Source organism: Juglans regia, chromosome 1, assembly GCF_001411555.2.
Source record: "Juglans regia cultivar Chandler chromosome 1, Walnut 2.0, whole genome shotgun sequence".
NCBI classification, from domain to species: domain Eukaryota; kingdom Viridiplantae; phylum Streptophyta; class Magnoliopsida; order Fagales; family Juglandaceae; genus Juglans; species Juglans regia.
This window is the reverse complement of record NC_049901.1, coordinates 40,652,768-40,667,938: the sequence shown is the minus strand read 5'-3', so window position 1 is coordinate 40,667,938 and position 15,171 is coordinate 40,652,768. Positions and strand designations below refer to the sequence as shown.

The window sequence follows — 15,171 nt, the reverse complement described above, 5'->3', positions numbered from 1 at the left end:
TACAATGCACATACTTTCTCCATCTATCTATCGAAAAAGGCATTTTTTTACTGTGTACTTAATTATATAGAAGGACGACATTTTCACTGTGAGAAGTTCCCTTCCCTTCCCTCTATTTTCTTGCTTGATGCGATTCATTTCTCTTTAAAGTGGGTTTGATGCCGAGGCAGGTTGTGAATGGTGATGGAAGCATGAAAACATTCACTATAAACTGTAAGCCAAGTAATTCATCATGGCCACCTGTACCTCAATGCATTCCCCAACATTTCAAGGCATCTATCAAATAAGTAAAGAATTTTATGTTGCATCTATCAATTAACAAAAGGTAATGAATTTTGGATTTTAAAGCATACAAATAAAAGCACAGCCAACAAACCTAAACAAGACCAACTGGCAAGCAAGGGCACAGCAGCTTCTTCAATACCAAAACTCTGCATACATGTATCATCAATTCCTGCATGGATGTTTTCCTCTGAGCAGCAAGGAAGCTGACTCTCAACCACGCAGCTGCGAACCCTGTAACAAAGGTGTCCTATGACAATTTGTCTCACCTTCCACTCTTGAAGATTCGTTGTTGTATGCCTTTCAGTGCCCAAAATCATGTAGGTAAGCCACCAAAAACACTGTAGTGGGGCTACATTTCTCATAGCAATCTTCAATGTAGAAAACTATGTCAATCTGTCTTGGTGCAGTGGGCATCTGTACCATGCTTTGTGCAATGACTATAACCCACAGTTTGGAGGAAATCTCGAATCTCTTTGGCACTGCTATTACTGGCTTGCAACAATCGCTCATCTTCCTCATAGATGAGATATGGTGCTTTCCTTCCCTTTCTCCTTAGTAACTTCGAGGCTCCTTTTAGCACATGATATTCCCAGCCCTGAACATCTATTTTGATCAGAAGCACAGGCTCTGATTCTGGGATTACTTCATTGAGGGGGATGGACCTCACTTGAACTTCTACCTCTTCATTGGATTTGAATGCCATCTTTGCACCTGTTGCTGAAACAGCACTATTGTCCAGCCGACCAACCAACTGCAACATGAGCAAGGAATAACATTAGCAATGCAGGAAAAAAATTAATTAAAGAAAAAGGGAAAGGAACAATCAGGTAGCATGATACAATCCAGTGGGATTGGAAAATCTTTTCCGTATTTACAGTCATTAATTGGATGAGGTATATAATTTTGAAGCAAGATCTTTACTCCCTTTGAGCCATATCATCCACTCCTGAGTTAAATGGCTATAAATTTGGTCATTTAAGTTTATAATAATTTAAAATACTATGTCTAGAAATATTACATAATTTGGAAGTCTAAAGGTCTGTAACACTGTTGCAAATCGTATTAATTTCACCAACGGTGGGCCCCTAATCCCTTCTTATCACGAGTAAGTTCAATCCATTGGGATTGCAGAGGTCTTCATAGAGGCCCAAGGTACTTCAAGTTTGAGAACATGTGGTTGAAGTTGGAGGGATTTCTTGATAGAGTCAGACAATGGTGGTCTTCTTACCACTTTTATGGAAATCACAGCTACATCCTGGTTTGCAAATTGAAGTCCCTGAAGAAAGATTTGAAGGTGTGGAATGAGCAAGTGTTTGGTCATGTGGAAGGCCAAAAAAAAACTCTTTTGGAGAAACTCAAGGGATTGGAGGGAGTGGAAGAGGAGAGGGAACTATTTGAAGCAGAAAGGGCTCGTAAAACCTAAGTGACTGAGGATATTGAGCAGGTTTCTCTTTTGGAAGAAATATCTTGGAGACAAAAATCGCAAGCATTATGGTTGAAGGAAGGGGATAGATGCACCAAGTTTTTCCATCAGGTGACTAACTCACATTGGAGAAACAATACTATAGAGATGTTGATGATTGATAGGGTGGCTTACTCCAACCAAACCGAGATCGCACATCACATTGTCACTTACTATGAGAGTGTGCTTTTGGAACAATTTTCTTGGAGACCGAGACTAGATGAGCTTGCTTTTGATGTTCTTGATTCACAGGAAAAGGAACAACTCGAAAGGCCATTTGACAAGTGCTAAGACACATGGCGGGTGACAAAGCTCCAAGACCGGATGGCTTCTCTATGGCTTGTTTTCAAACATGCTGGAAGTGCTCAAAGAAGACATCATGGGGGTCCGCCATGAATTTCACGAAAATGGAAGGTTTGAAAAAAGTATAAATGAAACTTTTATAGCGCTCATTCCTAAAAAGCCTAAATGCTGAATTTGAGGGTACGCCAAAATGGAACTTTTAATGTAAAAAGTGCATACCACCTGGATATGGGAAGGAGGAAGAGGGTTAAGGGAGCCTTCAAGAAAGTCAGATGGAGATGAGATGTGGAAAGAAACCGTTTAGAGAATGAATGTTCCTGGAGTTGTGAAGACCTTTGTTTGGAAAGCCATCAATGACTGCCTTCCCACAAAGAAAAATCTGTATCCGAGGAAAATTATAGAGAATCCCGTGTCCCATATGTGAAAGAGAGGAAACCGTATGTCACACTCTGTGGAACTGTGTAGCAGCAACAGATGTTTGGACTGAACACTCAGGTCCTATCCAGAAGTGGTCATGTAAAGAAGATGATTTTGTGGCCATTTGGGAGAAGTTAACTAAGAGTCTTCAACAGGAGTCTTCAACAGGATGAGCAAGAAGTTGTTGCTGCTATCATGAGGAGAATATGGCTGAGGAGAAACAACTTTAATTTTTAGCAGACTTTTGCTAGCCTGAGAGAGGTAGTGCATTCAACAAAGGTGAGCCTTGATGAATTTCAACAAAAGCTCAAAGAAGAACAGATATTGATCTTGAATCCAGGAGAGAAGCGAGAAGTAGGTCCAGATGGAAACCACCTGAAGAAAGCACTGTAAAAGCAAATTGGGATGCAGGGGAGTCAGTCAATAGGCAGATAAGCAACCCAAGGGAAGATCATGTCACTTAAGACCAAGCCACGAGCTAGCTCAGTTAGAACGAAATTAGGACTAGATGAACCAGAATCGGATGTGATATACATATTAAATAAAGCACTTTTAGTACACCAATCGGAAAGAGAAGAAGGGATGCGCATGAGTAAAGGGTAGGGCTGTAAATTGGTCCGGTCCAGGGAAAATGATGGATCGAAATTGGTTCCACTGAAGACCAAGCCACGAGCTAGCTTAGTTAGAACGAAATTAGGACTAGATCAACCAGAATCGGATGTGTGATATAAATATTAAATAAAGCACTTTTAGTATACCAATCGGAAAGAGAAGAAGGGATGCGCATGAGTAAAGGGCTAGGGTTGTAAATTGGTCCAGTCTGGTCCAGTCCGGTGATGGACCGAAATTTTTGATCCATCACTTTCCCCGGACCGGACCGAACATCCATAGGACCGGTAGTTATCGGTCGATTCGGTCCGGTCTAATTATTATTTTTTCAAATAAATTAATAAAAAAAATCATTTAAATTACTTTTTTTTTTACAAGTAAAAATATTGTATATATCAAAAAGAGAAACCAAGTACACTGAATGTATACAAGAAAACACCTTGCCCAAAATGACTCAACAAGCCCCTAATGACCCAAAAATCCCATAAAAAAACCAACCCAAAGTACATCAGACCCGACCCCAATCCTTGTTTCCCGTAGAACTAAAACTCTACCCGAACACCAACCCCAACACCTTGATACCTGTCTTCACAATACCCTCCCTTTAGACTTCCCTCTAGTTGAACTACCACCCTTAGCATCGTAGTTGATTGTCAAAAAGAGATGTTGTAACTCCCTGCTTTTCTTGAAGCTTGATTTGGTTTCAAGTGTGCGGCTTGCCTCGATCGTAGTAATTAGTTCGTTAAATTGGTCTTCACATCCTCCATGTGAAATTCCCACAAACTGCTGAATCTCGTTAACTTTAGGCAGAATCCAATCCGCTATTGGAGGAAGAGAGACCAGGGGAACCATAATATCCCCATCAACCTGCACTCCCGACTCTAGACATTCCTCTACACAAGGCACCAATGCCAAACCCATTGGTTCTCCAGTAACTCCATTGGTTCTCTCCAATGGTATCGGGGTCCCCATTGGAGATTCTGGGGTGACAACAAGTCCCTTCACCTTTGGGATGATAGCGGATCCTACATCTCCTTCATACCTCGGCAGTACACATTTTTCCTTCAACTCTAACGAGGGAGCCATAGTTTCTTCCGGGACCAATGGTGTAATACCGGCTATCAATCTATCCTGTGTTACACGAGGCGAATGACATTCCATTACTGATGTTTCTATGCCAATACCCGATGTAGACCCCACTTCAAATAACCCAGATTTCCTTTTGACCAGCCATACTCTCCTGGATCTGGTTATAGGGATAGAGCCGAATCCGATCTTCCGTTTTCCTTTTTCTAAGTTTGAAGGATTCGGGCCTATCATGTTTCTTACCACCCTGTTGCCTCCAGCTGAAAGCCGATCTATTTTCGTAGACATGAAAGTTATCGCTGTCTTCAACTCGACAAGTTGGGTTTCCATCTCCTTTAGAGACTTGTGCATCTCGACAAGCTGGTCTTGAGGTGTGATTGGCAGACCCCCCACACTCTGAACCCCCGAAGCATGTCCCGTCTTTAGAACTGCCGCATAGGATTGCCTCGCCACCGAGGATATACTTGGGTCTTTCTCCAAGTTCTCCCTCCCTACCACACCATCTTGTCCTTCCAAGCCGTCACTCCCTCTCTTACAGAAGGAAAAATGACGCAGCACCTCCCCCATCCTTCTCCAACCACTGCCCCCCTCTTCAGGAATGAAAATAAAATTCCTCCTCCCCCCACCACCATACTCCTCCACCGCCATATAACGTCTGCGAGCATTCGAGCAGCAATGCGCTGTGAAACTACGTCGACCTTCCCGGACAGTGGAGAAAAAATTAAAATTACTAAATTAAAATCAAGTGAATTATTAATGCAGATTATATAACTAACTCACTAAAAAATATTTTATTATAATTATATTTATGATGTTGATAGTTACTACTTACTAACTTAGACTTTACTCTTTAGTATGCATAATTATTAATAATGTCATACATTTTATATATATATTTTTTATCAGTAATAATGTCATACATTTTATATATGGTTAATGAATATCAAATAATTTCATTTTACATAAATTATTCATGATTGCTTGCAACTTAGGTATTTTAAAAAAAATTACCTAATTATTTTAATTAAGTGTAAATAATAGAATATATATGAATGTATGATGTGTATTAACTATTTACATATAATGACATAAATTATCACATAATTTATTATTAATTGATAGCATATATTATTTTACATTTTATATGGTCAATGATAATAAATTAGATAAAAATTACATCATTAACTTATATAATTATTATATAAAAATAATATTTTAAATTATTAAAAATATTTTTAAAAAATATATATAGGGATTTGGTCCGATTCGGTCCTATCCGGTCTGGTCCAAAATTTGTAGACCTCAGGACCGGACCAAATGTCATCAGTCCACATATTTTGGGACCGAGACCGGTCCACAACTCGGTCTGGTTCGGTCGGTTTTGCCGGTCTGGACCGAATTATTTACACCCCTAGTAAAGGGGGAATATCACACCCAGTTATTGCTTGAAATACTGGCTCTGTGGAGGGCGATGGAATTGTGTTCTGAATTAAACTTCATCAGTGTAATCTTCGAAGGTGATGCCCAGGTAATCACACAGGCCATCAACAGCTTAGAAGATGATTGGTCATGGTATGGACATTTGATTATAGATGTTAAAGGGATTCTTAAGGGTAGACTAGGCTGGAAAATTCAACATGCTTATAGAGAATGCAATAAGGTTGTCCATCAGCAGGCAAAACATGCTCTCTATGGTGTGGAGGAGCAAGTTTGGATAGAAGAATGTCCCTCGGAAGTCTGTAAAGCAGTATTACATGACAAACCTCTGTATAGGTTGAAACAATTTTTCTTAATGAAAGTTACAGTTTACATAAAAAAAAAAAAAGAGAGTGAAATTTTCTACAATTTTCCGATCCAAGAATTTTAAACAATCTTGAGAGATATGATGCTGCCCGTGATTATACGAAACCTAATATTTAATGCAGTCGAATCCACGCATAGTATCTATCACTTAATTGTAAAAAGAACTCGAAAATTATAAGAAATCTTAATATGAGAAGAAAATACCTTGAAGAAGGTAATGTTCCCAGTCCGGTCCGACGCTGCGGCCTCGAACACGGTGACCAAATCCTCGACCCGATTCAGATAAATCCCATCACAGAACCTCTGCAAATTCTCAAACACAGGCTCGAAAGCCAAAACCCTAAACCCCATCGCCGCGGCCGCGAAGCTGGCAATGCCCACATTGGCACCCACATCAACAACGAGCCCATTTTCTCTTCCTTCACCCCTGAGTTTCTCCAGGACCTCCTGAATCGAGACAGAAATATCGGGCTTTCGAAAGAGTTTTCCTTTGAGCATTCTGACAATGTTTTTGTGAGGCTTATCCGGCAGGGTTCCCAGGTCTGTGAGCGAGTAAAGGAAGGGGTATCGGAGGCCCTCCACGAGGTTGGCGATCACGGGGTAGGATTGAGGGCACGTTAGGCAATGGAAAGGCGTGATTGGGTAGAATGGCAAACTGAAGGTGGGTTTAGTGTTAAGGTTGGAGCGTTGGGCGGTGACATAGATGAAGAACATGACGAAAATGAGGGCGCCAACGAGGAGTAAGCAGATGGTCCTGGATGGGTGGAACTGCGAGGGTTTGTCCTTTTTCCACGCATTTGCCATGAAAGATAAATTCCAAGGCTTTTCCGAGAAATTTTGAAGCTTTAACGGAAAAGCAAGGCAATCTTTTTCCTCTTGTTTTCGTTTTTTCTAAGGAGGCGTGAGCTGAGAACAGTGGAGCTAACGAGGGAATGTGAAGCAGAATACACGATTTCCCCCAAAAATCGTGGAATTATGAAAGAGAAATAATATCTAAAGTTGTAATTCTTGTCTTTCTTTCTTTCTTTTTTTAAAAGTAAAAAAAAAAAATGTGGGATAAGACGATCTGTGATGAAGTGAGGGAGGAGTGCTTTATTGCTCTTTCCAGTGATCGAAAAAAGACTGGAGTGAAAGCTATACTATTGAGTGGCGAATGGTGAGTCCTGCTTTGGTTTTCCAATCAGGAGGTGACACGACGTTGAATAGTGGATATAATAATGTAATTATGATCGTGAAATGGGGCTAATTTCAGAAACTTGAGATTGCCTCATTATGTAAGGATGGGGACTTTTGACATGCAATAGGTCTTGAATGAATTCAAAAATAGCTTCATATTAAATTATCAAAATATTAGTCTATCGTTCAAATTCAACTTTACACGTAAAAGTAAAGCGGGAGTGGGTGCAATTCTCATAAATGAAATATGAGAAGTTATACTGGCAGTTGGTGAAGCTCTTGCTATGTTAAGGGGTCTGCAATTTTGTATTACTCGAGGCATATCTAAGTTAATTCTCGAGTGATTAATAGTAAATTATAAAATATCTCATAAAAGTAACGTGACTTTACAAAATTTTTCTACGTGGGTGAAAAATACTAGTTCTATTTGGGAGGTTGAGTGGGGTAGTTAGGCTGATTCTTTTAAATCATCTTTCGTATGAATAGCTTCATTACGTGTGTTCCATCTTATGGATGATATCTTTGCTTTTGGACTACTTTCTTCGGCTTGGAGTTACTCAGTGATGATGTAAATGGATACGACTTCAAGATATAGTACTGTGGAAGACAGTACAAAAATTTCGATTTCCATTCTCTTGTATATTTTTGTTAAAGACCTAATTATTGATCTAAAAGTCCTAAGATTGTTAGATACTATTTGATTAAGCCTTTAATACTAAGGATTATAAAATTCTACCATGCTTCCGAATTCGACATCTACGGTAACCCACTCTATCGACACTGTCCGTTGGCAGCCATTTCCCTTTAAGCGGCTTTACTCATCTATTAGTATTCAATGACTTAATACAATGCTCATACATAGTTCCAAGTAATTTTAATCCAACCTATAGGTCGCTCCTTCCTTGACTTGAACTTGTAATATGGTCTTTACTTTAATAATAATTGTTAAAGACCCAACCATTAATCCAAAAGTCCTAGAAATAATAATTTAGTTAAACCTTTTACCCTTAGCATCATAAAATTTCACCAAGCTTCCAAATCCGATATCTACAGCGACCCACTCTATCAACACTGAACCGATGGTAACCATTTCCCTTTAGCGGCTTCACTCAAATATTAGTATTCAATGACTTAACACTATGCCCATGCAAAGTACCAAGGCATTTTAATCTAGCCTATAGGTCGCTCCCTCTATAACTTGAACCTGTGACAGTTTCTTCTCTGATACCAATTGTTAAAGACCCAACCAATAATCCAAAAGTCAAAAAACTGTTGTAAATTAATTTGGTTAAGCCTTTAACCCTAAAGATCAAAACAATTTTTCTTCGTTCTCTTTCCTTCAAAATTAAGTAAAACCTTGGCACCAAGAAATTACAGTACTTAATCCTTTGCGACAGGCATTTTTCAAGGCATGGAATGCAGCATGCATCGCAGAAACCGAAGATCCTGCAGTTATCATGCCAAGAAGACAGGCATTATTGGTTCATACGGTAGTTTTTAGAGGTCCATGCAAACTAAAATAAAATGGTAATTTACTTGACCTTTGTCAGCAACTGCACCCAGCCATAAAACTTAGCCCTGGCAAATTCCAGAGTGATTCCAATTTAACTGGGGCCAGAGTTTATCATTATAAGAAATGTAAAATGCTAAATCAAGACTCAACAAAAGTAAAGGAGCCCTTGCACAGCACAAAATTGTGAAATGCTTTGCTAACATAAAACTGTGAGAATAGGGTAGTTGTTTCCATATACATAAATAAGCTACAACTTGACCAAATAGGAAGAAATTAGATATGCTTGATAGTTGATACATTCAAAATTTACAAGATGATGAGTACATTAACAATGGCTTGCCCATTGAAAATCTTACCCGTGCTTGAGACATTCTCATATAGCCAACTTTTGAATTGTCAATTCTTTAAGTGAAGCCACTAATCTTTGAAACACCTTAAGATTGTAGCCTATTTTGTCCTGAGACAGACAACAGCCAACATGTCAATATCCAATTGCTAAAATCCATGCTGACCAGGTACTAATTTGTTAACAGCATGAGAAACATACCTCACTTAGTGACTCAAGCCGTTCTAAGGTTGGAATTAACTTTCCGCACAACAAAGATGTGTCCTCCCCTGAGTCGGACTTGGCACCATAGGTAATTGTTTTCATAGCTCCACTGGCATCTGATTTGACAGCACTGTCGAGAGAAACGAAGATTAACCAAAGGAAACAAATATTCAATAACAGAATGATATCCAGTAAGCATAACAAAAATAAGACTGGAATCTGGATCATTGCTTTTGGGCATACCTATCCTGGAAATGGATTAGAAGGACATTTAGCCCGTGTTCTGCCAGTGGAAGCAGTAAAGCAATTAGCTGATCTCTATTGCCCACAACCTGACACATTTCCACCATTGCAATATATCTCCTGTGTAATAAGGGAACCATTGAAAATCATAAGAACACATAAGATATTATGACATGGAAAAACACACATTATGGCCAAGCAATCAAGGAAGGCCTAGATGGACCTTCCTTAGCAGCTACATCACGTAGGTTTGTTTTAATCTGGCAAAACATGGGTGATTGCAAATGCTCTAGAAATATATGATACAATTTAGAAAGCATATGTAATTAGCCAACTGATATTACCAGAAGCATATCTAACTTCAATTAGGTATTTATATGTTCCGGTATCAAATTTCAGCACTTGTTGAAGTAATTTCATGTTGAACTGTATCAATTCAATCTAATCATGCACATTGCAACACTTTGTTGAAAGAACAACATGAGAATGCACCACTGTTTCTGATGTGGACGTTATGGAGAGAGTAAAACCACAACTTCAGCAATTTGAGCTGAGTTTGATTCCCCACTAGCTCATTTGTGAGCTGCTGTCTACACATGCAGCACAACCATGGAGCGCTCTAGAACTGCAACACATTGCATGCAAGTACACCAACACACCTCATGCTTAAGGGCATGGGGTGCTGCCTATGTAGCCAGCACATTACCCTGCACTTGAAGCATTCTTGCACTCCAAAACATCATGCGGCACAGTAGCGCAACATGCAACATACAGCCTGCCAGCATCACACAGCATGGGGTACAAAGCATATGGCACACCCATATCACAGCACAAGGGACATCCTTGCATGCATTGTACATGATATGCCGCAAATGCTTCATGTGTGCATCCAACAAGCTAAGCCCGAGGAAGCCCCCAAAGCAACAGGTCATGCGCAAAGCCAACCCTTGTGTAGCGAGCAACAAAATGTGCTGCCTTCCCACAAAACACCAGCTTCACACAAGGGCATACCTCCCCCATGCACCTGAGTTGGGTGGCTGGAAGGGTGCCACCAACCACGTCATCACACCAAGGGCTAACAGAAGACCTTAAGGGTCGTGGCTAATATTGAGATGAAAAAAACCATACACAGAATGTTGACATTATTAGAATGATTCCTGAGCCCTATTTCTATAAAGAAAACTGAGAGATGCTCAAGGCCACACTGGGAGGTGGCTTGCAAGCCATCCCAGAGTGGATCCACCAACCCTTGTAATCCACCTCAAGGGGATTGCCGCAATCCACCCAAAGAGCTGCTCTCGTCCTACCTTGTGGGGTAACTCATAAGCCACCAGAGAGGGTAGATCCAACAATCAACTTGCAGGGTTGCTCCCAAAGGGTGGATCAACCCTCACCCTCAACCCTCCCAGATCTTTGTTTTTTTAATTAGATCTTTGTTTATTGGTTTTTTTAATTATTTTTATTTTAATTTTCTTTTAAATGGCCGACGTGCCAAATTTGGACACGTGTCATGCTGTGATTTGTTGTTATGTGGCATCTTTCTGTTGTTTTGTTTACAGTAGCAGGGTGCAGGGATGATTTTGATAACGGCAACATTTTAAGGGAATAAGATGATATTCTGAATCCATAGGGAGGTGTTTGATAACGAGTCAAAAACCAATGATTGATTGTGTTTAATCCTATAAAAGATTATACAAAATGAGAAACCAAACTATTTTTTCAACGTATTAGACAAAAAGAAAGGGACGAAAAATAGTGATAAGAGAAATGATATTTGCAGTCATAGAGTGCGCAAGCGTTGTGTACTATTGAAAAAAGTGAGTAAATATGAGATCCACATAAAAAATTAATTTTTCAACGGTGGACTCCGCTCTTTCTCAAAAGGAGTGTGTGACACTTACACAATCCATGACTATATTTACTCCAATGATAATTACCTTCTATGAATATCGTCAGAAGATGAAGCGCACTCTTTCTGAGAACACATACTGATAATTTCATCTACCTCTTGCCTTGATAGTTCATTTATGTCTCGAATCTACAATGGCATAAGCATAATATTATCATTGACAGAAATATAGTGATTGAAATCGATACAGAAACCATGCAAAACAAAGATAACATTTATACTAATCTGTGATCCTCTTGCACCTTACTAAGTAGTAAAGATTTTTCCTCTGCTGCTCTTTCTAGAGCAGTTGTCACAGAACTAAGAAGGGCACCAAGTAAATTCAATGTGGGCTGTTGAAGTCCTATAGAAACACTGTAATCTGAGGCTGTATCTGAAACCTGTGAATAAGCGTGTTGGTAAGAGAAGAAATATCTGTTCACCCACAGAGCATAACCTTTAAAAATAAAAATATTAGACTCAATATGTGTACACATACCTGCAGTCTCAGGGATTTCTTGGTGACCATAAAATATAGGTAGGAGCTCAGACTGAAGCATAACTGAAACGATTGTAGTTCTGATTTCCTCTGATTCTAATCATTCCCCATAAAACAAGGGAGAAAAAAGAAAATGAGAAAAAGTAATGAACAGATGGAAAAGTACACAGGATTCCATATAAGCCAATTCCTGATACAATTATGGTTGAAAAGAGACGTGCAAACCTCAAGACATTGTATTGACTGAGGAAAACTAGGATTCTCCGATTCGAGAGAGAATAAAACACGCATCATACCAAAAAGTCCTTGAACAAAACCATATTCATCACTCTCTTCATACGGCCAAACCTATGAAAAATCAAGAATCAGGCTAACTAAAAGAAAACCTGAAAAACTAAAACATGGAGAACTAGCTGATAGAGAAACATAAAAAAGTAATAAATTTTCGTATTGCACTAATAGTATAATACGCCTGAAAGTGCTAATATGCCCCCTCAAATCTCTAAAATGGTGCAATAGAATTTACCTTACTGCAAGGAAGCTACATTAAAGCCAGAGAAAAGTTTTGGACTAGTCCAGAACACACCTTCAAGGACCCTTACCTTGCTAAGTATACCAACAACAAGATTCATCTGCTCCATCGTCAATCCATCGGCAGCAGAAACATCTTCCCTAAGAACTTGGTCAATAATCAGTTGGTGTCCTTTGATAAAATCTATGACGTCACGAACAATTTTATTCTTAACCTGTTAAACACCCAAATTTATGATAGCATTCTCTAAATGCAAAAAATAAATGAAAAAACGAAAAAAGTAAAATGAAACCTTCAATTGTTTACAAATAGAGGAGCAAATCTAATCATTTCAACACAAGTTTGCTCACATTAGCTTGAGGTCACATCAGACTTAATTGAGTTTGAAGTTTACATAATTATAAACTGTTACAAAGGTGGTTGAATTGAAAAAAAAAAAAAAAAAAAACTTAGGAAGAAACGCAAGATAGTACTACAAAAATTACAAGGCTGAGAAGCAACTTATTGTCCTGTAAAAATGATATCCTTAAGTCTGGCCTAAAGAGCACATCAGGGTCAGTTTGAATAAAGGCAGATCTAATTGATTAATTGAGTTCCTTGACGGTTAAACGTTATTAGCACATGAGGTTAAACTGAGATCAAATCAGGATTCTGTCACAAGAGAACGACAATCTGCAGAAATCACTTATGCTGGAGCATGGAATTACAATATGCATCACGAAGACATAAGAATTGGCAGAAAAGTTCCAATGTATGAGGAATTAATTCAACCTGTAAAACTGAAAATTAGAAAAATGAAACCTGACCTCAAAAAAATCAGATGTATCAACCAATGATGTTATAGAAAAAACCAATCTCAACATTGGGGTTATGATCATTCGATGTTTGTCAAAATCCAGAGCCAAATGCCTTTGAAACTTCATGTCAACCCGCCTCAAACTTCCCTGGAAGGCAGTTCGGTTTTGATTTCAGAGAACTAAATTAAGTAACACCAATGAACACAGATAGTAATCAAATTCACCTGAAATTTGATTGCCCTGCAAGAAGCAAGATGCTCTAAAGCACCCATAGAATATAGAACCTGGGCTCCAGATTTCCCATACTTGTGGCTAATCCGTAATAGTAAAGCAAGTTCAGCCTCAAGGGTACATGCTCGCTGCAACGATTCCAATGAATGCCCACCACCCTAGAACAAAAGTTCAGAGCAATGAGTGATATTGATACCTAAATAAAGTGGTTATTACCAAGAACTGAATTTTTGATGACGAAGACCAAAAACCGAACTTAAAAGCAAACCAATATGTAATTCAGACAGTCCATATTTAATGAAAGACAACAGCAGATCCGCACTATAATGTCAGGTAGAAAAGTCATATATGGCATTTATACTGAACATCGTGTGTAGTAGCATGTATTACTACCTCCATGGGTCTATAACCGCTAAATAAATACATTGAAGGTTATTCCACTTTTCTGAGTACGAGGGTTAACCAGGTACCTAAATCTCTTAAATTTTTAGCTGCTGAAAATGTATATTACAAACAAATGATTAAGATCAGATGTTAAAGGATTTATAACTTGAGAACAAAACACAGTAAAACTTCACAAAATGTATCTTGCTACCCCTCAATTCTGTGAAAGTACATTAAAATTCAAAGAAAAGAAAATATAAACATAAATGCTTAGCACATAGGATCTTTGAATTCAGAAAACAGTAAGTTCAGGTAACAGACAACCCATTAAATAAATTTATCAGTTTTTTCAAAGACCCTGGCTATTGCTCAAATGCAAGAAAGACTACAGCAAATTCGTTTCCAGGAATTGGTGAATCTAGTGACATTTTTTCAGGCACCAGATCAAAATCAAGCTATTCCAAACACAAAATTGTACATGTAAAATAATCGCTTCAGAATATACAAACAAGCAACAAATCCCAATACCAGCACTTGCTGGAATCCTATTCACAAGTATACAGCCCAGGTGACTTCCTAAATGCTAACACTGGCTTTTTACCCTAATCCTCCAACAGAAAAAGAAAAGGAAAAAAATATGAAAATATGTATCTTAAATTTATCAAAATCATTGTGTACTTGGTGTTATATATAAAGATGATGGAAATGATTAAGCAATATCTTAAGCTTTGGTGAATTTAATGTTTTGAACAAAATAATTAGCAGAACTTGCATCTCGCATTCTAGGATAATGTCTCTACTGTAGTGCATGATATTGTAAAACATGAATTTATGAACTAATGGTTACACTACAGTGAATAGAATAAACACCTCATAGGAAACATTGCTGATGCTCATGAAGCATGACCTCAAAAATCCCCTGCTTTGAAGTTGGCTTAAGAAATATCTTTCATGATCAATACAAACCAATGCATCCAGAACATAGAGTGCGATTGTCTTTCCAGGTTCACTGCCTTGAGTTGCATCCTTTATTACCTGAGGAATTAAAATGGAAAAAAATATAAAGGAGAAAAGAGCAGAAAATAAAGGTCAATCATAGCTCATCAAAATTGTAATATTGAAATTATACGGTACCGAAAGATATCAAGAAAGCAAGCAGACCAGACAAAATTTTGTGAATACCAAAAGGACCAACTTCTTTTTCATTCCTAAGAAGATGACTCAGGTCTAATACCAAAAAAGAATAATGCAAACGAAAAATGTAAGAGTAATGTCTTATGAACAATTAAGAGATTCAGATTAATACATGGTTCAAAACAAGATATGCACATCTCATCTAAGCCAGAGAACAAATAAAAGGTGTGTGCGCGCACGTGCACGTGCTCACGTTATA

The 15,171-nt window shown here is 38.4% G+C and overlaps 2 protein-coding genes across 6 annotated transcripts in view; both read right to left on the bottom strand.

Annotated features, from left to right (window-relative positions):
• Nucleotides 1-200: 200 nt before the first annotated feature.
• On the bottom strand, nucleotides 201-6,974 carry LOC109006239. Its single transcript, XM_018985454.2, has 2 exons — nucleotides 6,170-6,974; nucleotides 201-1,036 (listed from the first exon to the last, which is right to left on the bottom strand). Exons 1-2 carry the CDS (start codon nucleotides 6,767-6,769, stop codon nucleotides 674-676), a joined length of 963 nt encoding a protein of 320 aa, XP_018840999.2. The 5' UTR covers nucleotides 6,770-6,974; the 3' UTR covers nucleotides 201-673.
• LOC109006236 (nuclear pore complex protein NUP205) overlaps nucleotides 964-15,171 on the bottom strand; it is a 61,772-nt gene continuing 47,564 nt past the window's right edge. For 2 of the 5 annotated variants that reach the window (XM_018985445.2, XM_035687098.1), the window contains exons 35-45: nucleotides 14,649-14,813; nucleotides 13,388-13,552; nucleotides 13,173-13,310; nucleotides 12,437-12,580; nucleotides 12,060-12,182; nucleotides 11,835-11,930; nucleotides 11,599-11,736; nucleotides 11,385-11,485; nucleotides 9,448-9,567; nucleotides 9,202-9,334; nucleotides 8,834-9,111 (exon numbers count right to left, since the gene is read on the bottom strand). In XM_018985445.2, coding sequence (XP_018840990.2) covers nucleotides 9,028-9,111; nucleotides 9,202-9,334; nucleotides 9,448-9,567; nucleotides 11,385-11,485; nucleotides 11,599-11,736; nucleotides 11,835-11,930; nucleotides 12,060-12,182; nucleotides 12,437-12,580; nucleotides 13,173-13,310; nucleotides 13,388-13,552; nucleotides 14,649-14,813 — 1,407 coding nt within the window. In that variant the 3' untranslated portion in view covers nucleotides 8,834-9,027. Of the gene's footprint in view, nucleotides 1,037-8,446; nucleotides 8,720-8,833; nucleotides 9,112-9,201; nucleotides 9,335-9,447; nucleotides 9,568-11,384; nucleotides 11,486-11,598; nucleotides 11,737-11,834; nucleotides 11,931-12,059; nucleotides 12,183-12,436; nucleotides 12,581-13,172; nucleotides 13,311-13,387; nucleotides 13,553-14,648; nucleotides 14,814-15,171 lie in introns of those variants that run through there. The other 3 variants (XM_018985448.2, XM_018985446.2, XR_001998618.2) reach the window with 3 other exon arrangements.